The 24,491-nt window shown below is 41.3% G+C and overlaps 1 protein-coding gene across 1 annotated transcript in view; it reads left to right on the forward strand.

Moving 5' to 3' along the window:
• The first annotated feature begins 283 nt into the window (after nucleotides 1-283).
• Nucleotides 284-24,491, forward strand: part of ntf3 (neurotrophin 3) — a 53,641-nt gene continuing 29,433 nt past the window's right edge. The window contains exon 1 of the mRNA XM_011490875.3: nucleotides 284-634. Within this exon, the coding sequence (XP_011489177.1) occupies nucleotides 617-634 (18 nt within the window). The 5' untranslated portion in view covers nucleotides 284-616. The remainder of the gene's footprint in view (nucleotides 635-24,491) is intronic.

The raw sequence follows: 24,491 nt of genomic DNA on the forward strand, positions 1-24,491 counted from the left end.
GATGTTTGATGTTCCAAAAGCCTCAAAGGACCATAAAAAAAAGATTAAAATGTGAATTGCTGTCAGAAAAGAGCCAGAAATGAACGAATTTATCACTTTAGTGCACTTTTATTAGTTTTTAGTTCTTTATTATTTTCACATATATGGAAAGTTACAGATTTTTTGATGGAGCTTCTTCACTAAAAACGAAAAAAAGGAAACAGAAGGTGGTCGTTCAGGATTTTAAAAGTAAACCTTCCATTTGATTTAGATGTTCTCGAGTCAGTAACGCGGGAGCTCCACTGGCGGCATTAGACACGCGCGTCCTCACGCACATGCTCTTAATTCGCTGTCCTAATTCATGTCAGCAGGCTTCCTGCGCCGTTTGACAGCAGCCGCATGTTTGCAGGTCTTTGCTGCGACAACAGCCATCTGTCCCGCCGCGGAAAGAGCAGAAGAGAGGGAGAGGGAGAGGGGGGCGGGGGATTTACGCACGCCCTGATCCTCTCCACGCAGGACCAGTGGAGCGCACAGACGGGCGGCAGCACTCGGAAAGTCGGAACTTTTCGCCAAAGGATTCCACGTCAAAATTAATCACCTTCATGTCGACTGTGTTGGATACTAACCCGCCGATGCTATGGTTACCTTTATTACGGTAAGAGCTCCCTTTACCTGCCCTCAGCCGGAGCCCGGCTCTGCGGCTGAAAGGTCTCCGGTCCAGCCAGGGGGGGGGGGGGGGGGTCGAGAGGACAAACAAACTCTGCAGCAGGTTTAGGACCCGAGGAGCAACAGCCTGGCGGAGTTTCAGACAGACAGAAGCTGCTGTCACCTGCAGCAAACTGGGATTTAGGGTTGAGTTCGTTTTGGGTTTTTTTGGTAGAAGCAAAAAATAAAATAAAAATAAATAATAATAAAGAAGAAAATGTGGAAGCAAACTTGGAGACAGCAGCAACAGGTAGTTAAGAATGTGTCCCACAGACAGGAACAGGGACTGCTGCCTTTAAAAGCCACTTTCTGCGCTCAGAGCCGGCGCGTGCTGCGCGTGAAGTGGCAGATCTGGCCACAGTGCGCACGGGGGCGACGCGTCTCCGGGGTTTCCCTTGTGAATTGCGCCTTAGTGCTCGGATTGTGGCAGTGAAATCAGACATTTCACTGATGAATCTCAAAACAAAGACAGACCATGCATAAATGTGGAAGTTGTCTTCCTCCCCGCGCGCTCCTCACGCCTGGTGCGCGTGGTCACTGCACACACTCCTGGCTGAGAGGACGTCTGTTCGCGCGCAGAGCTCCTGACTGAGACCTGGATGACCCTAAAGTTAATTCTGGATTAAAAAAATGTTAATATAAAGTTTGCAAAGTGTATGCATACTAGTATGTGGGTTTTGTGGTTCAGTTCTGGTTCCTTCCTCAATCAGCAAGGTTTGATAAAGAGCCGCAGAGGGAGCACGCGCTTGTGTGGCTCGAAGTGAAGCTGTGGGGCTGCGTGACGCGACAGCGCGTTCGGCGTAAACGCGCGCATCAGTGGGCGTCTTGGCATTCGGTGGATGAGTTCCCGCTGCAGCTGTTGCGGCTCAGGATTGAGCGCAGAACATCTGGCTGGCATGCAGGCGCGTAAACTGAAGGTACGGAGCGCACTGGAGCTGGCGACGTCCTCTTTCGACTGTTTACGAGGCGACGAGGAGCTGTTTGTGCGCAACAGGAGGAAGAACCTGTAGAAAACGCACCGACTGCGTTAATTCTAGTTTGTGGAGACTAGGCCGCCACGTGTCCATAACACACACGCGCATCATATGTTTCCTTTTAATTATGTTTAATTTGAAAAATCAGTAGTTTGAGAAGCCCAAATCCACCTGATCAAACCCCACATGTCCGATCAGAGTAAACGTCTTTCCAGCTAAAGTCCTGTTTGTTCCAAGTGGTCACGGCTTCGCTTTGACGCCTGCAGGTGTGTTTGTCGAGTTGATGGAGTTGGCAGTGTCAGTAGTTTGCGCGCAATCATGTGAGTTCGCTTTATTTTGTTGTGTTGATTCATGGCGGTGGATCAGCCAGACTGAGGGAAGGAGCTTTTGTCCCATCTCTGATGATTCATTCTGACGCTTCCTGAGCTGCAGGAAGAACTTTAGCAAACTCTGACATTTTTTTTTCTGACAAATCTGGAAAAAAGTTTGTTTTCTTTTCCCAGAAAAAATCTAAAATTTCAACTTTTTGCACCCAGATTAATCTTCAAACACGCGTGAGTTGGGGGCATCTCTGATTGGTTGACCGTATAATCCTGTCTCATTAGCTCATAGTGTGGCCTGATGCAAAATCAATTCCAAATTGACACATGAGGCCAGTTGTTGTGCTGTTATCTGAGAAGAAATGGGTTTAATCAACCAGTTTGACCCAACAGGAAAATCCCTGCTGCTGAAGCTGCATTACATACCGAAGGGAAACCCAATAAAAAAAAACTTAATTCATATGAGTTTAAGGAACAATAAATGTTAAGTTGATGAAGTAAAAACATGCATGTATGACTTCTAGGCAGCGTAAGATCACAACTTTTACGATAACTTCTAGATGCCACAAATGTGTTTTGTTTGGAAAATCAAGGATGCTGTCTCTAAATTTCATGCATAAATCCTGATCCTGATCCTTTTTGTGTAAATTAATGTGGTTTGGTTAGAGGAATGTAGCCAAATAGACTTAACATCTATGTTCAGCGCAGGAGCACTGCTTCAGAGATGATGTGAAAGTCTGAATGGAGGAAGGCGTCTGTGGCGTACCTGAATGGGCCATAAAGGCTGCATCCCACTAAAAAGTTCTCCATAGCCCAGTTGGAGCTTTTTGCATCACTAAAATTCTGAAAACCACACAGCAGGTCTGGTCTCAAAGCAGTTGGAGAGCAAAAAAGTTGTATGTCTCCTCTTCCAAACATCCCAAAGTGAACATAAAGAGACCAATCTGAATAATGTGGATCCAATCGAGATGAAGACTGGACTTCCTGTTTGATGTGGAGGAACTTTACTTTCATCATTTAGTGAAAAAGCTGTTAAATGTTTGTAAAAGTCCAATTTTCAACAGAAAAATGTGGTGGCGGCAAATGAAGGAAGGAGGTCCTCCCTGTGCACCACCACCTCCCCCAGCAGGGACACAGGAGGGGCTCTGAGGTCAGCTGAGGGACAGAATCTCTCCAGCAGGTCTTGGCTCTGCCATGGGGCCTCATCCCAGTTCACCTTAACACCTCAGAGGAAGAAGACACCTGGGAGGAATTATGACCAGATGGGGGGAAAAAACCCGCCTCGGCCAGCTCCTCTTAACCTCCAGGAGCAGCAGGTTTTACTCCGAGGGCCTCCTGCTTGACCGAGCTCCTCACATCATCTCTAAAGGAGACTCCAGCATCTGGAGAACAAAGCCAGCGTGGTCTATAAACCTCCTTCCTCCAAAAACTTTAATGAAACCTCCAGATTACGATGAGAATTTATGACAGGAACTTTCCCTTTTTCTGGCTGAAAATCCTCCCCATGTTTAGTTTAAACTCAAGCAGCATTTTTCAGTGATGAAGAAGTAGATCAATATAAAAAAAAGGATAGTCACTGGCCTTAACTGTGTGGAGAAAACCATCCAAACACGGGCCTTCACTCTCATCCCCTGTTTCATTTCCATGGTTTCCGCAGAATTTCAAATGATTTGAGCGTTTTTCTTGGAGGTCCAGAAGCTGAAACTCTGCTCAGATTTCAGGCTCCAACACGGCTGCAGGAATTTTCATGAACGTTTGTGTCCGTTTGCTCTTGCCGCTCCATAATTTAATTCATCATCGAAAGCACAAGGAAGCAGGAAGCAAGAGTTCTGAGAGATGGAAGAAGGTCATCATTTCCATTTCCAATATGAAATATTTGACTGTGAACTATGATCAACTGATGTTGAGTTTTGAACTCCAGAGTTTTATCATCCCTTAGTCCATACAAATAGTGAGGAAGTACTTGAAATTTTCTTTTTATGTATTACATTGTAACCTTAAAATGCTCCAATTTAGTCTGAAGAAGTATTCAGTCAGTATACTTCCTTCACTAAATGGTCTATAGCAGTGCTCCCCAACATTTTTCAGCCCACGGATCTGTTTAAGGTCAGAAAAATCATGGGTTTCAATTTTTGAGGCTCTATGTTCCTTTAACGTTTGACGGTTTATCTGGAAGTTTATTTTCATCCTCATGGAAAACACCTGCAGCTGCTTTAAACTTTGTCTTTTCACTAGATTTCCTGTAGGAACGTTAGATTTTCTCTTAACTCATAACTGTCAAAGTGGAAGCTAAACATTCAGACGCCAAGTCGTCAGACTTTTAAGGTGCAAAAGATAAATGCATTAAAGAAGGCCACTAAACTGGTATTTTCTATACTAACAACTTGATTAGCAGCATCCTGGTAACATCAGACAGCTAAAGATTCAGCATCATCATTATGGTCTGTGAGAACGACTGTCACAATAAAACCACATTTAGAGTAAAGACACCTGGTTGCTGTCTGTTAAAGGCAGTTTTCATTTACTTTGAAGTCAAATTCTTCTTCTGTTTCCTGCCTCTTTTCCGCCTAAACAAACTTTCCAAATATCTTTGTTTTTTGTTGACATGGCTGGCTTCAGTGGTTTCAATTTAGTGCCACTTTAAGAAAGTAGCAGATGGATTTTCAGCACGTGACCGAGCGACTTGAGGAGTCGGATGGAGTGGAGAATCCAGTTGTTTTTCAAAATAAAACTTCCTTCAGAATCAGATTAGAAATAAAATGGAAAATGTAGGTTGTGGTTTTTTCCCTCTGCGGTTTGTTATCAACTGTGCAGTGGTACCGGGCCAGGGGTGACAGGGGTACCACTGGTCTGTGGTACACTTAGCTATACTTTTCCTCAAGGAATAGTAAAGAAAAAAACACTTAAAGTGTGCTACTTCTTTGCTAACAGTTATTTAGATTTAAAATTAAGAATAAATCTGAAAAAATCAAGGAGAAAATAATTAGTTCACTTTTTCTATGTTGTGCAAACACGCTGATAGGTCAAGCTATTTTGAGAATAGAAAGAGCAAAAAAAACAAAAAATCATAACATCTTCGCTTTAGTTACTACTCCAGGATGGATGGATGGATGGATGGAATTCTTTTGTCTGCAGCTGCAAAAGTGACATTCAGAACAGTGCAACATTTGAAAAGAACAAAAGAACATCTGTAACTTCCATGACCAAGTAAATTAAATTATATTAAAGAAAACAACCGTTGTAAGAACAAAAACGGCAGAAAAAATGACAAATAAATATAAAATATCAAATATCCCTCTGACTACCAGCGATCCAAATTTGTCGTCTGCAGAGGACATTTCTAAATTCAAATATTTCCCAAACTCTGAATCCTACTGAATAAATTCCTTTGGGTATTTAGGGGACATTTGGGACTTTTGAATGACACCAACTGTGAATGGGAGGAACTCTTGGAATTGTGTTTTTTGGTGGATTTTAAAAAAAAGACAAAACTCAAGAGGGTAAATCTGATCCACCGAACGTTTTGAAATGAAAGTCAAGTGGCGCACAAGTACTTTGCTGAAGGATTTTGGTAAGACTGGTACAGTGAGGCCATTTGGGTCAAGTGCTTGAACGCTGAGCATGTTTTGGCAAGTTCTGTTGAAGAAGGGAGTCAAAACTGAAGTTGGGGGCGGAGAAAGAAGGAAGTGTGGTTTCCATCTTTCCGTTGGTTCCTCTGAAAGCTGCAGATTCACAGCTTCAGCTGCTTGGAAATGGTTTATACGCCGTGCACGGTGTTTACATCGAGCACATTCTTATGGCTGGTGAGAGGAAACCCACTGCAGATGTGTGGACAGATCACCCCGCTGAGCAGAACTAAGAGGAAACAGCTCATGTGGACAAATACCCGCCGAAGAGTTCATAGGGGTCTTCTTTAACGTGTGACCATAGGCTTTCCTTGAGACAAACACCTTCTGGGCAGAACTGTAACTAAAAGCTTCCCTGCTCGTCTCCCCGTTGTGGGGCAGAGGAGATAAAGATCATGCGGTTTCAAGGTGAGCTTTCCCGGCAGCTCGGTCACATGACAGTTCAAGCCGTCTTCTCCCTGTCCGCTCGGCCACCCTGTCTCAGCGATTTTCTTTATCTCCCTCATATCCGCCGTCTGGATCTTTATGCTGCTCATTTCCTCCCCTTTGCTCTATTTACATCCAACTTTCCATCCCAGCCTGTTTTTCTCCTTTTACTCTCCGTTTCAACATAAAAAACAAGAGACACCGTGACCTCCAGAGGATGGTCTGATCAGTCCGTCTCCGATAGCTGGAACAAATTCCCTTAGAAGGCATGATTCACCCCGTCACAAGCTTTTCTAGATCCTGTAGATCTATAAGTGCAAGTCTGGGAAGAAAACAAAGAGTCATTGAAAGTTAGCGACGTTTCTCCATCCATGCTGGGACCGCTGCTAACCAGATGGACTACATTCTCTAGACCTATTTTAAAAGCGTTTCTGGTGGTCTTTTTATTAAAATGAGGCAATTTTTTAGCCCAAAACCAAAAAAACGCTTTTTTTCTAGAACATCGTTTCTGAAGAGCTGCATAAATTCATTAGAAATTCCCCTCTAAGTTGTGGACTGGACTGTTGGTGCGCTTCCCATCATCCATCTGTCTACACACTCTCCAACTAGCAGCAACGAGCAATCCAGCAGAACAGACTCCAGCTCAGACGAGGAAAACGAAGACGCATTGGCATTGTAGCATATACCACACAAATACTATCCTTTTCAAACAGCATCTTTTCCGTCTGTTCCTTATTTACAGCATTTTAAACAAAGAAATACTTCAAAATCATATTCTGAGCTAAATCTTCTTTATATGTGTCCTCCATCATGAGAAAAATGCTACAAGAGCATGTTAAAAACCTCAAAAAACACAATTTTCATCTTTCATTCAAGAATTCCAGCCATAAATCAGGACAAATGCAACAGACAACGTTATGTTTGCGGAGAGAAAGACGTTTGATTCCCTGTGTTTGGTGGAACCGCAGCAAACATTCCTGCTATTTCCTTGTCTGATTCTGGAAGTGAAGACCACAATGACCTCTAGATCCATATCTACTGATCACATTGGTAATCTCAGATTATCCACTTTTTTTTAATGGGTTGCATTCATTTTATTTTGAAGGAGGGTCTATCCCGAATAACAGTGTTTAGCAGCTGGGATCCAGCATGCCGAGCGTTGCACCGCCCTGCTGACACTGTCATAAAAGCAAAACCCAAAAATGTGCGTAAAACCTTTAGAAGCTGGAACTTTAGGATGGAAAATAGACTTAAATAGAAGTGTAAATTGGAAAAGAATCCCCCTGTCATTAACCTAGGAACATGTGATCTTTAATCTGCAAATACAATCATGGAAAATTCCAGCATCTGGAGACACACTGGATGTCTGTGTGTTCTTGTAGGTGTAAATTAGAGAAAGGTGCTGACCCCCACCAAGCTGCCTCGTCAGAGCTTCCATACCATCGTGATGAACATGTCCAGAAAGCATGTTTGAAGAAAATCTGATGGATGTGAGCTTCAGGGAAACGGCAGAATGAGAGCCCGGTGGAGCTACTGAGGTCGGCAGCAGATTTTTTTTGGGCCACGCCTCCAGACATGTTTTGGGTGTGGCTGTCGGTGCAACCTGAGAGCGACAGCGAGCCTCTTTGAACACTCTCACATCATATCAGCCTCTTTAAACTTTCACATAAGACTTCCTTCGTTAGATCAGAGCCCTGTAGCTGTGGGTCTCTACTGAGGGAAACAACTCGTACATTTTAGGTTATTGGCAAAATAATAGCAGTTTTGAAGCTACTGGAGTTCTAAGTTCATTGCATTTTGAAGACATAAAGGTACAAACAGGAAAATGCTGAAAGGTCTGTTACTGTTAAGTTCCTTTCCGATCATCTTTTTATCTTTATGGAATAGCGTCTTCAGTTTGATTGAACTGTTTTTTGCCATGTTTTTAAGAATCCGTCGTTTTCTAGGACATAGTTTCTGCAGAGCGGCTGGAGTTCATTAGAAATTCCCCTTTGAGTTTTTGGTAGGACTGTTGGTGCAGAGCAAGCCCGCCCCTCTTCCCCTCCCCGTTACAGAGAACTCTCTGTTTACGCACTAGCTCAGTGGTCCCCAACCTTTTTGTCACCGCTGACCGGTACAACGCAAAAAACGTTTACCGCGGACCGGGGGGGGGGGGGGGGGTGTTGAGGTGCAACTTTATTAGCGGCGTCCTCGTAACGTCACACCAACAACAGAACATCACATGAGCAACATGGGGGTGTATCACGTGATGTTTGGTGTCGCGACTTTGACGTGCGTTAAGTGTGACGGATGTAACAGAGAGAATCGGTCACTTTTTTAAAAAAAACGTTTTTTTCGAAAAAAACAATAAAACGGGAATCCTTTTTTCTTTCTGTGCGTCCCGGTGCCAAAATTTCCTGCGGCCCGGCACCGGTCCGCGGCCCGGTGGTTGGGGACCACTGCACTAGCTCACAGCCCCACACATCCCCAACCTAACATTTCTTCTTACAGCCTTTTTATCGGAATGGCTCTTTGACCCTTCAACATTGGTGATGGCACCGGCGACACCTTAATAACACACGATGTTGGACGTGTCGTTGCCATTTATGCGATCAACACGATTCCGTTGATTCTGGCGCAGAGAAAAGTGTCATTGCGTTCGTTTACTAACATAAAGTGTTGCATAACAACCCGACACCGCTTTCCTCCGATTGCGTAGACACTTCACCACTGTAGCATATCAGCACATAGCTGCTTTGTCCGCTTCAGAGTCCGTTGAAATAATTGCGTCAACAGTTGAAGGGGAACGGTAGACAAAAGAATGTCAACACTGAAGCTAAAATTCTGGTATTAAAGGGTTAAGGAGGTCAGAAGACCCGTTCTGTCTGTGGTTCTTCTAGTCGCTTCACAGCGTCGATGCTCTCTGGGTCTGGCCATGATTCTGGTTGTGGTTTGTTGAGGGGAAGCAAATTTAAAACATTGCTCTTGTTAAAAGACATTTTGATGATTTCTCCATTAAAGAAGAGGAGAAAGCTTCTCTTCTTCTCTTTCTAGGTGTTCAAATGTTTTTCCATCATATAAAAGGCAGCGTGAGCATCAGGAGGTCCAGCTGGTAGCTCACCGTGCAGAACTGTTTCTATCAGATTCGTCTCATCCTCTGCAGCAGCAAAATCTCGCCTGGTTTAGAGGTGGCAGTAAAGCAGTGATCCAGGCAGAGATGTTTACCCCCAACCCAAACTCTTAGACGGTGAGTCAGGCAACCCAAACACCCGACACGGCTACGGCAAGTCAGAGGACTCCTGTTTTTGTCCACTGGAAGTTCTGATGTTACGTTTTTCCAAGTTAAAAGTCATCCAGAGGCGAGAAAGTGATGACTTCTGTGTTCTGGGACTGCATGTTCCTCTGCGCTGTTCTGTTTGTAAACAGATGTAATCTCATGGAGCTCTCCTCATCGTCACACGTTTCTACTCAACAGCGGTTCAAAGTCAGGTAGCTACGGCTAAAGCCAGCTGCAACAAGCGAACAGCTGGATTTTCTGCTGCCCTGTTGGGAGGAAATGATGTCCCTAAGCCCCTCCCCTTCTGGAAGTGGACCAACAAGCAGGAAAAACAAGCCTGATGGTTGGTGGAACCTGTGAAGCTGTTGCAGAGGTGAAGACTTGTTAGTTTTGAAAGACCATGTTATAAAATACAGCAACACACCATAATTACTCCACTACAAGGCGCGCTGTCAATGAATGGTCTATTTTTGAACTTATGTCACATAAGACGCACTGAACTACAGTATAAGGCGCATTAATTAATCGAGACGTAAGAGTCAGAGAAAAGTCTGTCAGTCAGACTTTGTTATCTGCAGTCAAAGTTAATTCCAGACCTTGTTTGTAGCACGCTACACATTAGCCAAGTTAGCATCGTTACAGACCGATACCGCTTAAACAAACGTTATTGTGACTACGCTAGCTCCCAACCTTGTTACGACCCGTCAATTAACATATACCACATTTTATTTAAAAGAAATACAAATAAATAAATACTGGTCACTCCCAATAGTTCAATGTTTCTATATTCCACAAAAAAAAGAAGAAAAGAATATTTGTTTCAATGTTTGGATATTAGAGATTCTGAACAACTTGAAATTGTGACGCTTGCTGTACCCAACACTGTGAACTCCAAAACTTGTAAATAAAAAAATAAATAAAGCAGTCCGACAGTGCAACACAGTAGCGGCGTTAGCGTACTTACAATAGCATCCCACCAAAGATTTTTACAGAGCGCTTTGACATCAGTAAACACAACCACAATTAATCCAACTATAAGGAAAAACGTACAAAGTGAAAAGTAAGTACAGCCGATCCGAAAATAACCGAAATACAAAGCATTTTTATGAAAAATGCACCTAGAATCAAACTACATAGATGTTGCATGAAGGATTTCTGCAAAACGCTAGCTAACATTTAAGTGACGTGCAATAACCTCAAAGCCAACCGACACAGGGGACGCCATTGTGAACGATGCAAACTGAACTTGCATCACGTAACAAGCCACATGTCAGCTAAAGGAAAGGTTTAATTTTCCAGTAAAAAGTCTTAGTTTTCTCCTAGTTTCCTTGATTTCTGCGGCTCAGTTGAACAGAACACATCATTCCCTGCAGAAATCAATGAGAAATGTGTTTTGCGTAACAGACTCGTCACACAGTGAATGCCCGGTTGGTAAGAACAGCAGTCCTTACGTGAGTTACATCTGTACTTCAAGTCAAAAGCCTGGAAATGTTTGACATTCTTTGCACTTTCCATTCAATGGGCTTCAGCACATCTGTTCTGTAACAGTTTGTAAAAAGGACTTGTTCTAACATTCCAACCCAAGCCTCCAGTCACACACGTCTTTATGTGGATCGTCAGACTTAATTTTAGCTAAATGTCTTGATTTGGTCGTGTTTACTTTCAATAAAATAGTCCTGAGGTCAACATTTTGCAGTTATGACTTTGCAACATCTGCTCTCCCTTCTAACATCCTGAAATGAATTTGGCTTTTTTTTTTTCTACTGGAGGAAGATCCGTGCTTCTGATTGTGAAGACATGTCAGACTGAAGAACTCAGCAGTCCACAGAGGACTGGTGGATCTGCAGGGATCCGTTTATATGCGGTGACATTTGTTAGTGCGTCTGCTGTGCTGCTTGGTGTGAGGAACACCACAAGGAGAGGAATTTTGGCCAAGAAAGTGAACAAACTAGTTTCTTCTTCCCAAAGGCTTTTTTTTGTTTGTTTTAGCAGTTGGATGAAGTTTGTTTGTCTATTAAAGTTATGATTGTTTGTGCTAATTTATAAAGGAATATTGCATGAACTAAACTGGATTCATATCATGGAGTGTTCTAACTTCCAAGAGTCTTCTGAAAGAAAACAGGTGTTGCGCGTATCACATCAAAAAAGATTCATTAATCACTAGAATGAAGGTGCCGTTAGGCAAAATAAATACTGTTCTACATTAATGAATAACAGTTTTTTGTATTCATATTTTACCGATAGAAGAAAGGAATAGGAGAATTGACAGCATGGTGTGTTCTGCTCTGTTTGGACCTTTTCCTTCTTACATTTTAAGGAGTTTCTTTAAGTAAAAGCAACACCAAAGAATCCTACTTTTCTTTAGAAATGAATCATATTTGATTAATTCTGTTTTTTTAGAATCCCTCTGGGATCAACTTAAGCCATAGTCACAACAGTCCTTACGGGTGAAAAAATGGGCAAACCCGTGCGGGGCCTGATCCTCTCTGCGGCCCTCTACAGGCCCAAACAGCCTAAAAACCCAAGACTAAGGCTGTAATGCAGTGGTACCGCTATGTAAGTTCATTAATGATTTTCTTTTTCTCTGTCATCTACAATGCGAGTTTTCCTCCAAAGTCAGGCCTTTTTTTCTCACTTCCCCCTGACTTCTTTCAACATGACCAGAAGATTTGCCCTCATTATGTAAAAAGATGAGTTTGCTTACCCTCTGATTTGGCCCCAATGTAAATCGAATCTATTGAAGTGTTTTTTCTTTCTCCAAACCACAATGTTCCATTAGCTTTGCCATCTGAGTCCCACTAATCCAATTTGCCAGAGGATTACATTTTGCGAGTAGATCAGCTTCAATTCAGGGACCTTTTGGTGTTGGTGGGATGATCGTCTCCCAGTGGGAGTCACCAAAAGTCTAATCGGGTTTGGAACTCTTCATCTGAAGTTCTTAGAGATCCCATTAAGGATGTTAAGAGAAACCTGGACAATGTTGCCTTTGTTTTACCTTCACACCACAAACAATCGAAAAATACTTTATCTGGGGGAAATTATAGTTTCAAATGTTTGTGTGTTTTCCGCCTGTTGGGGGCTTGTGGGTGGACTGATGTGGCCACCTTTGATACTTGAGCTGACAGATGTTCAGATGACCCGGAGGCCCAACCAACCCGTTGCCTGGTGTCCTAAACACACCACAAACAAAGGTTCAGCACCGGCTCACGCATTGGGCTGATCCCTGAGCCCAGCGTAATACTTATCCTAACTTTAATCTGTAGCCTGGAGCCTAACCCTCTGCGCCCCCGCCCACCGAACGTCTGTCAGGAGAAGCATCCGTGCAGGAATGTCTTCAGTGGGGCTTTTATTTCCAAGTAAAGTATTTACGACCATCATTTTTCTGTCTCCACATCGACATGATGGATCAAATTTGTGTCATGAGGACTTAATGCAGCCTAACTTTGGATATTTCTGGTTCTTTTTTTTCTCCTTCGACAGTTTGTTTATTCTTCCGCAGGTGCAGAAGTTTGCAGAGCGACCATGTTTACCGCTGAATTATAACGAGGAATTACCTCTATAACTGGATTACTTCATTGATATGCTTCATTGTGCTATCTTGTGGGGTCCAGATGACCCACTCTGAACGTTTAAGTTGTGTTGACTGTCAGAAGGAAAAGTCTACACTAGGGCTGCACGATATGAGGTAAACTCGCAATATGCGATATTTAAGATTAATATTGCGATAACGGTATAATTTGCGGTATATAAACAAATAAAAAAATAAACAAAAACATCATTCCCATTTAATTGCAACAGTTTAAAAATTATACTCCAAATGACCCTCGTTGACATAGGAGACAAACATCTAACATAATAGCCCTCCATCCGATTGGTCAACAAGGTGAAGGCGTCCATCTGATTGGTCAAATGCATAAAGGGATTTATTTGATTCGTTAAATGCTTCAAGCTGCCATAAGGTTGTTTTAACACATTTAAGGTTTATGATTTATTGCGATTTTAACTGTCTTTTGCGATATGCATATTGCAGAACTGGATATTGCGATAACGATAAATTTGCGGTATATTGTGCAGGCCTAGTTTACACTGTCCCCGCAAAAATGTCAAAGGTCCCTTTTTTATTTGTGGTTGGCTCCGCCCCCTTTTCCGAAGCAACCAAATTCCTAATTAAATTCAAACCTAAACAAAATAAAGAAGCTAAAACATTCAGATGTATTTTAGCTGTAACAAGGGTGCCGAAAACAAACAAAAAACCCAAATAATAATAAAACACAAAACAAAAAGTGAATGCTTTCAATTTAATACAGACCTGTCAATCAAACCCAAATGAATGGGTGGGTCCACTGGATGACCTGGAAGTGCTCCCAAGGAACCAGGAAGTAAACAAGAACAACCAAAACCAGGTGACTACAATAACAGAACAAAGAGAATCGAAACGGATGGTAGAACTTTACAGCTGAATAGTGAGTGAACCCACAGACGAAATCAACAAAAAAATCATTTTATTAGAGATCTACAGACTTTTAGTCTAATAAAAGGATTGCAGTCAAATGGAAAGGATGTAGTTGTAAAAGTTGTATTTCACATCATCCCTGGGTCAAAATTGGAGCGGGTCTTTAATTCCCTTGTGTGTGTGTTGTTTTTGCATCAGGCACCTGAAGAGAATGGCGTTACACACTCTCCGGTCTCCTCCACAGCGGCTTTTTTCGGGTCATTTCTCCTATGATCTAATATGACTGCTCCACTTACCTCAGACTGGACTCAAGTTTCCTTTTTCTGCGTTTCCTGATCAGATCTCGGGGCTTTCTCGTTGCTCAGCTGATTTCTGACCGTTGGGTTTCGGGCATCAAAGGAAACATAAATCACATCAGTTAAGCCGCATTAATCAGATACCTGTCTCTGTCTCTTAATACCAATTACAGTGTAAATAGTATTAGTTTGTGTGCAGACGCAGGCAAAACGGTTGACATTTGAAATGCTTTTATTGAATCTAGCTAAAAAAAAGAAGTGGAGACAAAAGTTTACCAGTTTTTTTTCTTAACAACAGAACATTTCACAGAAAACTGCTGACAACCAGGTTATAGGATTTGAACTGATATTTTCTCCTGTTGGTTAAAAAGAGAGAGTAATGAAAAAGAGCTTACCCAGCATCCCCTCTGGTATCAAATGACTGTCCAGCAGGCAAAAGGATTCTGTTTCCCTCAGCACCCAACGTAAACAAGTTCCGACTGGCATAGGTTTCATCTGATAGCGTCTTCATATTTGACCCAATAATCAGCAGATTGTTACAAGCTAAACACATTTCAGTGTTATTTGGAGTACAAGATGTGCCTTTTTGAGCTGATTTACAAAATGCTCCATGTTTCCAAACCATAAACAGACTTTAAGGCCAAACGGATCATTCTGACCATAAGCCGCACGGAAGAGCAGCTTCCAGCCAGAAACTTCAAATCATTAACTGAAGTAATTTGGAAAAATATGGAAAAATTTCCTTTGGCCTGAACTGTTTCTTAATCTCTCTGAACAGCAAGTTAAGGAGGAATGTGTAGAAAGGCTCAGCGTTGATTATTCAAGGTGGAAAGCCGCTGCTGTTGCTGTCAAAGGCAAAACTCAATCCACGCTGTCAGATCGTCCTCTACATTTGATAAAAAGTAAAGATTCGTTCTTCACCAATCATTTTTTAGCATTCTTTATTTGCAACTTGAGCTGAAAACTCTTTTTTTTTCTTTTTTTGCATTTTTAACATTTTCAATATGTTTGTGAGAGACCTGAACCCATCTAAGAGCAGCAGAAGCTTTTAAACATGGATGTTTTCAAATGCTTTCCCTGCAGAAACATGTCCCTGAGAAAGAAGTGCCAAAAAATCTTCCCACCATTGGCAGATTTTCTTTTTTAATCACACAAAAAATCTGCCAATGGGGTCAGAAAAATGCTCTCACCAACAATTCTTAATTTGAGAAAAGACGTGTTTTCTTAAAATAAGATTATTTTGCTTTTGGAAAACTTTCTTCTTGCAAGACAGAAAATAAGACATTTTTCAAAAAAAAAATTTAGGGTCTTTTTACTCTAAGATTGAGTTTTTGCAGTGTCGTAACCCTTGTGCTATCATAGGCACTTTACCATTGGGAGTGGGGTCATCTAGACCCACTAAACAGTACTCTGAACCTTTTTTCTTCAATGATTTGTGATCTTCACTGGTGTCCATGGATTACATGAAATCTTTCCACCTTTATCCACCTTTGTCATGGTAGGGAGAACACATCAATGGAAGGGGGGGGGGTCATCTAAGATAGCACAAGGGTTAATATTTTGTACATAAAAACATAATTGTGAAATACATCTACGACGTTCATTTTGGTCATGTTGAACCTTTAGGATTACAACAGGGGTGTCAAACTCAATCGCACAGGGGGCCAGACTCCAAAACACCCCCTAGGTGGCGGCCCGAACAGGATAAACATGTACTGTAAAAACTTAAAACACATTTTTAAACTTTAAAACTTGTAAAACCCAACATAAATATGAATAACAGAACAGACAGAAATATTTTTCCAGAATAAATCAACTTAAACTTAACCTTCAATTTTTTTCTCTTCATAAAATATATACTGTCAGAACTATACAAATATAAACATCCTGTCGAACAAAAAAAAAGGCTGGAAATAAAATAAAAATGTTGTTTTTCAGCAAAAACAAATCAAATCAATCGTTTTCTTTGTTCTTGTGTCATTTTATCAGAACTGGTCTCGCCTTTTAGCATCAAGTTCATTTCTGGTTGGCGTGTTTATTATAGCTATTCACAATTTACCATTTTATTTAACCTTTATTTTATACAATGGAGTTTTAGGGCCACGGTGAGCAAAAAAGTTCGGGAGGATAATTTTTTTGTCTTGTTCCTAACTAACAAGAAAAAAAGAATAAAGTCGACATGAAGTTTCGAAAAAAAATGTCGAGATTAAAGTCGAAATCGATTTAACCCCTTACACCAAAGTTTTCTATTTATCGGAACCAAGCTTGAAGATAAAAGATGTGGAGCATTTTGTGAAGCTTTATTTCCGGATAGGTTTTTTTTGACGACTCAAAACCAGATTATTGTCAGTGTAGCCGTCTTTCCGGGGTTCTGTGTCGGTAAAGCGGAGTGTCATCTGTAAAATAAGGAGCTCGGAGACACGTTTGGGTGTAGAGGACCAATACTTTATTCTCCTGTTCATTCACATACTCAGAAGTCCATTTGTCTCATTACGTCATGAACCTGACAATGTGCAGAACACCAATGTGTAAACAGTTCCATACGCCCCCTCCTCCAGATGAAACGTCCCATTTCAACATAAAACAACAAAGAGGAATGAAAATAGTCTGTTATATAAGCATTAGAACGTTGAAAATGACAAACAGTGCTCCTCCACAGATGGAAGCGTCACACAGACGTATAGATCTGGTCTTTCATGGAGGAAGAAAGGATGGAAGTGGACATCTGCACGGACACCGACGTCTTCATCAACGGGCTGCAGAGATCCTGAAAGCCGCCAATCAATGAATAAAACATTCATAAATCGTAAATCAAACAAATGAGCTTCCAAACATTTGGAACGTTATCAATAAACATTCAGCTAAACCTGTACTAAATTTAGTTGATCTGCTCTGCTGCTGCACAGCGTTCACCTGCTGCTCTGAACGCTCACTTACACTTTAAATCTTGTAAATTTATTAGAAAAAACCAGTACATAGTTTGTTTTAGCTTTTTTTTTTTTGGTGGCCCTAAAACTCTGTCATAATTTTACCAGGAAGTCGAGAAGGACCTGGCCAAGAGGCACTGGCACACACGCGCGCACACACACACACACATGCGCACACACACAAGAACGATGGAGAGGATCGTTTACAGGTGAGGCACTGGCTCACCTGCCTCTCCTGACCACATGTCCCTGCTGTGACGGGTTTCAATAAGGCACTATAGAACCAAACCCACCCGACGCTGTTTTTGCCCGCAAATTTAGAATCCAAACCCCCCCAATTGGGCAGGACATCACCCACTCTGGCAACAATGGTGTTTGGCACGGCACCGGATGCACTGCATGATAGGATGTGTAGCTAATATTGTAGAGAATGGTCACAGAAACATTGGGACAAATTATTCCTGTTATGTTTATTTCTGCACCATGAGTGAGAGGGAGGGACAGGATGATCACAAGCCCCTTGTGAACAAATGTAAGGTGCAAAAATAGAGCCAGAGTTCATGATAACTGATCTCTTAGCCTCCTTAATCTAATGTTAATAAAATATATTACCACTGTAAAATTTCATGGGGTCATTGATGTAAAAAATGTAAAAAGATCTGGCGGGCCGGATATCATTTCTCAGCGGCCGGTTGAACAAACTACCTCATTTCTTCACTTCCACTATTTGTATCTAATCATCAGACAAGGCCAAAACGCAGCTCTTTGGGCATTTACATGAGAAACTGTTTTAAAAATGCGTGCTATTCAGATCTGTCAGTTCCAGTGGATAGGTTGGTGAACGCTTGGAGGCGGAGATCAGGTTTGGTGCTGGATGTGGTTCAGCATAACAAGAAATCAAACCCATTCTAGTTCATTTTTACCAAAAACAATGACTTTAAATCAGAAAACATCAGGGGCCTCATTTATAAACGTTGCGTACGCACAAAAGAAGGCGTACGCCACTCTCTACGCAATAGTTGAGATTTATAAAAAGCAAACTTGACGGGAAAATGTGCGGTCCTTCACGCAAGCTCTGACCCAGGCGTACGCACAAAAACGGGTGAAATGAGAAATGGCGACACCGTCGGCAGATGGAAGAAACACGTGAAAGTGACAGTGTGTGCCAAATCGTGCTGGCATGTGCTGTGCTACACAATGTGGCACAGCTTAAAAACGTGCCTCTACCCCCTGGCGCTGATTGCTGTGTTGGCCCCGACCCTGAACCCCATCCCCACGCATTTGAGCCATTTGCTGCTGCTGTGCGCCAGCGTTTGGAAGTGATGCGTCGCTTGTAAAGAAAAAGAGGTGTGGAAAATATTATTTATTTAAGAATTCCCTCATCGTGCAGTTTATTTCAGTCAGGGCGATCTTGATTTCGCCCAACTTTCAATTTTCGCCCAATTTTCGGCCACCTCTCTGATTGAACTACTGACTTCCCTCTGCATTTCAAGGACTGCATCGGTGAGGACGCGTCCACTGCTGGAGGGTTGAGAGCCGCGTGCCGTGGAGACGCTGGGGCCAGACGGCTGCTCAGCTGCAGCATCGTAACCACTGGCCCCGCTGGAACACCCAGCAACTAAAATAAAAATTTTCTATATTAATAATCTGTAATTGTGTAGCCTGCATACATGTGACTTGACTGCATTCATTTTAATTATTTCTCTTACCTGTGTCAGCCTGACCCTGGCGCGTCGGCGTCCCCTCCGTCTCAGTCAGGTGACTGAGGCGGAGGAGGACGCCGATAAGGGGGACTTAATAGGGATTCCCCAATAATAGCGGCCAGTTTCTCATCAAGAGGGGTCAGCTCCGGTCCCCCCCCCCCCCCCCCCCCCCCTACGTAGCGGACACACTCTGCCGATGCAGCGCTAGACGTTTTTTTGCCTCGACTTTGATGTCCGATCATTTCTTTCATTTCTTTTTTATTTCGGCCACGTCCGAGGTTGTGAGGCTACAGCATTTACGGCGTCTGCCACCGCTTGCCGCTCACGTGCCTTTTTGGCATTAGTAATGCCCACACTGTGCCCCAAACAACACTTTTCTCCTCTTTTCCACCTCGCCAACGATAACTTCTACTTCACATTGAGTGAAGTTACGTTTTTTTGATTTCCCCTCTGTGTTTGCCATGATTTTGCAAGCCATGAATATTAATTTGTGGGCGTTTCACGGACTATTTATGGGCAACTATGGGCGTGTCATGTAGCCGCAAAAGCTGCGCTGCATTTAGAATCGGTTGTGATTTATAAAGGGAAAGATGCGTAGGATGTGCGTGCGCACGGTTTTATAAATCCGAATATTTCTGTGCGTACGCACGTCCTATGTTTCATCCGTACGCCACTTCTGACGCAAATCCTACGCAAAGTTTTATAAATGAGGCCCCAGGAGTCTGCTTTTTCTTTTGCTCTGGGATATGTCAGCTACTTTAAGCAAACGTTCTTTTTACAAACTCCCCGTCACTAAAGGACGTACCGGTGGTAACACGAGATGGAAATGTAACCAAAGAGTCTCTGCAGCCAACGAGACGTACAAGAAACGACAAAAGCTGGAGCTCAATCATTTGTTCAGCAGAGTTCTACTGATGTACTGGACCTGTTTTCTTTTCAGAAGAAGTGGCAGGACGTTCTTTACACCTTGCAGTGTGTTTGTTTGCCCTGCAGATCTGGCAGAGGCGAGCTTTCACCACTGCGAGTCAGCAGACTCACGGCCTGCTGATGCCTCCATCCTCCTCTAAAGTCCAAAAGCCACGACTGTTTACCCCTCAGAGTGAGCAGATGACCTGTTCTCCAGTCAGCTGCTCTCTGTAAACGAATGAAAACTCACCTGTCAGCCCCAGAAAACACTAAATCTCTCAGAATTTTAGTAAAGTTAAAAATTCTCTCTATGATGGAGTGTGTATCTTAAGCTCAGGACATCAGGCTTTCAGCAAAAACATCCCATTCTTGTCCAGATCCATGTGTGATAGTCATGTTCACGGTCGTTTATGCAATTAAGACGCCGGTTTGAAAACCAGCCAGAGACATGAGGAAGAAGCTTGAGACAAAGCTTTCCCACAGAGCAAATTCACCGCATTTTTCCACCAGAAAAAGCAACTTATGAGTTCCCCGATTTAATTGTGAACCATGATAAACAAAATTCCACATTAAAAACGACTGTCAGTGACCCAGAATAAAACAGAAAATCCCCAGTTTCTTCCAGATTACAAATGAAAATCATCTCTTTGAGCTTCAAAACGGCAAAAACTGAATCTTAAGAAAAAAGAAAAAAAGATTGTTTCAAGAAACAACCCCATTGGCAGATTTTTTTGTGTGTGCGTGGCTAATTTGAAAGAAATCTACCATTGGGATCAGAATTTTGCAATAATTTCTATGGGGCCTTTTCTTGCATTGTTTATGAGAGCATAATGATGAAAGCAAGTGGTCGTTGTTATCCAGAAATGAAAAGTGCAAAATCTTGCTGCTTGGTTTAATGCTCTTTGTCATTGTTATTATTTAAATTGCTTTAAAAAACAAGTTGTTTTGTGACTTTAAAGACTCACTCCAATGAAAATGGTGTTTTTAACATGTTCTTGTAGCATGATGGAGGATGTATATGAAGAAATTTAGGATTCAAATTGGATTTCTGAGCATTTCTTTATTGTATTAATTTGGAAGCAGACAAAAGAATAATTCTGTTTGAAAAAGCTCTCAGTTGTGATGTAGAAACTGAAATGGGTGGGCCACAAGCTCCCTGCTCTGCTCCATTCCGATACATCCACTTGCAGACTAATAGATCCATTAACGGCTTCCTTTTCCTGCCATGTGGTTCAAGACTGTACGGCTGGATAGCTCCAATATTGCTCACTTTTTGTTTTTCTGGTAGTGTTAGCTTGGGGTTGTGAGGACCTGTAAGCTGGAGTGTAAACAAAGGGATGGTGGGAAAGCAGAGGAGGCTTACTTCCATGCCAACAGACCTCCCACTACTCAGAGGCAAATGTCTGATGAACTATCACTGGCATAACCTGCTTTTTGGAATACCCCCCCAGCACAGGAGGAAGGGAAAGACGGGACTTAAATACATACAGACAAACAAGACACAGGTGACAACAATGAGGGCAGTTGGGGTTCAAAGTAAAGTTCGATACCAAAACAAAACAGGAAACCTTTCAAGATGAAACAGGGGGGTATTCCAGAAAGCAGGTTATGCTAGCTCCCACGGTAAGTTTGAGGCTAAGGAAGTTGATAACCTCAGCTTTCTGTTCCAGAAATGGAGGTATGTTTCAGGGTATGTCAAGTTACCATAGCAACTCATGCTCTGAACATAACCTGGTCTTGAGCAGGTTTAGTTGAAGGTTAGTTTGTTTACAGAGAGGTGAAGCAGCATGGCGTGTCCATTTGAAGATAATTTAGTGGATGAAGAAGCTCAGATAATACTTTTTCCACCGTGAGAGGGTGATAAGACCACATATGGATGTTGGAAAGATAGAAAGACTTTTTTACTTTGATCTAACTTAATTATTTGCTTCAGTTAAAATAAATCATTTTTTTTGGTAATTCAGTTTAAAAATAACACGTAGTTTTCAGACAGTTATTTTGCTGTCATTCAAATTGATTCAATTAAGTAGGTGTAACTTTGGTGCTGCTGTTAGATCGGCACCGCAAGGGATTCTGGGATATCATTCCCTTTGCCTGTCTGGACGGATTTGGGTTTAAGTGTGGCTTTTTGACCAAATGTGTTTAGTTGTTTAGCTGTTTTACTGTGTTTTGCCGAGTTATTTTGTCCTACTTTGCTTACGTCTCTGCACCATGAGTGAGAGTGAAGGAGAGGATGATGAGTTTATATAGCACCCCTACATGTACATGTTGTTATTACAATAATGGAAAATTCTTCAATGAAGTTTTGCACTTTGTGCATTTTTTTCCCCGTCCTTTTTATTGTTATAAAAATGAGCATATCTGCCGGCTCAAACATAGACATGAGAGTTCAAGAGATATAAGTAATTAAGATGGAAAAAAGATTAATGGAGTAATATGACATTAAGTTAGATAAATACGTAAATTTTAGTTGTATAAACAATTATTGAGTTTTATAGACGTAAGAAATTAAGTTGAATAAATTTAACTAAATTATTTGTTACCAATAGAAGTAATTTATTTAAGTTTATATATATATATATATATATATATATATATATATATATATATATATATATATATATATATATATATATATATATATATATATGCGTCAAAAAGGTGGCTAAACAAGATCAGAAACTCGTGCGTTTACTTTGCCTGTTATTTTTCTCCAAGCAGAAACTCTTTTTTTGATGATGCAGCCGTGTTACTTTTTTGATGGACTTATAATCTTCATACGGCGTCATTAAAATCTCATCAGACTCCGTCTCACTTCCGTCTCAAGTGTCGCGCTTTCTTTTTTTTTCTCCACGCGTTTCCATGGTGACTCCAGAAATCAGCGATCCATTGAGAATGTCTTTATGTACCTGCTGTGCACGTGCGTTAACTCAGGGTTACCAAGTCGAGCGTAATTACGCTAACTCATACCCGGTCTTTTGGAACCGACATACCCAGAGTAAGCAAGTTCAGGCGGATTTCAGCCAGAGTTCAGGGTTAAAGTCAGGCTAGTTTAAACATGCTTCCTGGAATACCCCCCAGGAAACCGAAACTAAAAACATGACAGAACAAAAAGAGAACAAAACTCAAAAGCAAAGACACGCAAACCGTAACACTGTCGCTCTGCAGAAACTATGTCTTAGAAAATGACACTGTTTTTTAATTTTTTTCTAAAAACGGCATAGTCATACTTAATAGACCACTGGAAATGCTTTAAAAATAGATCAAAAGATGAGCGGAGTGGGACTTTCAATTTAAAAAAACTTTAATTAAAGGGCACAGAATCACAAGATATCAATTGATAACTACAAATCCAAAAAAACTAAACAAATAAAAACTCAACAGTGTTAAAAATAATTCCATGAACTTATCTGTAAAGTTTTACAGAATACAGTATATTTAATAAGTTTATATATATTTTCTAGGTCATAAAGTGTTTTTGCAGATGCAGTGGTAAGTCTCAGTAAGTCCAGCACTCTTTCTTCTTGCCCTTTTACTGTGGGTCCCTTCATATCGCTTCTTGATGACGGGCAATTCTTTCTGCCTCAGGGTATACTAAATGTTGCACTTCCTCCAATAAATGCTGGAAATTAATTGGGATTTCCCATTGACCCCTGTGTTTAGAGCTCAAACTTTACACCTGAAGTGAACTTGTGTTTCTCCTCCTGTCAAAAACGTTATTTATTTATTTATTTACTTTTTTTATCATGGCAACTGGAATGTTTTCTTAATCAAATGTTTTTATTTTCATGCAAGCTTCAGTTTGTGAATCATTGTGCCTTCTGCCTTTGATTGGCAGGTGGGTGGACCCAGCAAAGCCCTAGCTGTGCTTTGTCCCAAACCTCTTTTGAAAATAGATTAATTATGCGAAAAATAATGCGAAACAATGGCGACTGAATAATCTGAGACTAAAAATTTTCTGTTGTTCTGTTTTACGCTTTTAATTTGCCAACAGTTATTATAATATTTAAGAGCATTTTCTTTGTTTCTGAGATTTGAGTTTCAATTTACAAGATGTAAAAAACAATCTTCAACCAAACCCTGCAGAAGGACATGACTAAGATGTGTTTTCTTTATCTTTACTTTAGGTTTGTGGATAAATGAGAATTCCCAAAATAGCTGCCTTTTATAACATTGACCTAATTGTGACCTTATGGTTTTTGTTTAAAAAAACATTTAATATGATGTTGAATATTGGTTTTTCACATCAAGCTCTTTGAAAATAAACTTTCACAAAGAGATAAATCTCAGATTAACAAAACCAGCCAAAAGCTACAAAGGAAAAATATACTTTTCAGAAATGATTTCCTGTTCCAAAGGTCTGGATTATTATGAATTTTGCAAACGTTTTGATTTTATTTAGATCATTTTTTATCATAAGGTTGTCTATTATACCCTGGAATAATTATACATTCAAACTGTAGTTTTCATTTATTTTTTAAGGAAGAATTTATAGCCGAATTAAAGATCATAATTCATTGTTTTTTGATAGATTTGCTGATCTGATTCACGTCAACAAAAATCCGCAGATTTCTTCGTAATCTGAGCCACATTAAATCAAGTTTCTTTTCAAAAGAGTGCATTTCTTTTTCCAAAAAAAGAAAAATGCTATTTCCTGTCGTGTCACCATCCGCACATAAACGTAAAGCCTCTGAGACAAAGACAGGAATGGAATGTACCACAGAGAAGCGACCTTGCCCTAGCTGCCAGTGGTGACTTGTTTTTGGACAAGACTGGATCGGACCTTTAATTCCAGAACCGATTTTAACGGCGCAGAGGCTGCAGAGCGGAGGCCGTTTTTTCCTGGCGTGTTTGGATGAGCAGCTCCCCCTGCTCACGGAAGAAGAGACAGCTGTGATTAAAACTCCTGTCGGCGCCTTA

Source organism: Oryzias latipes, chromosome 23, assembly GCF_002234675.1.
Source record: "Oryzias latipes chromosome 23, ASM223467v1".
NCBI lineage: Eukaryota > Metazoa > Chordata > Actinopteri > Beloniformes > Adrianichthyidae > Oryzias > Oryzias latipes.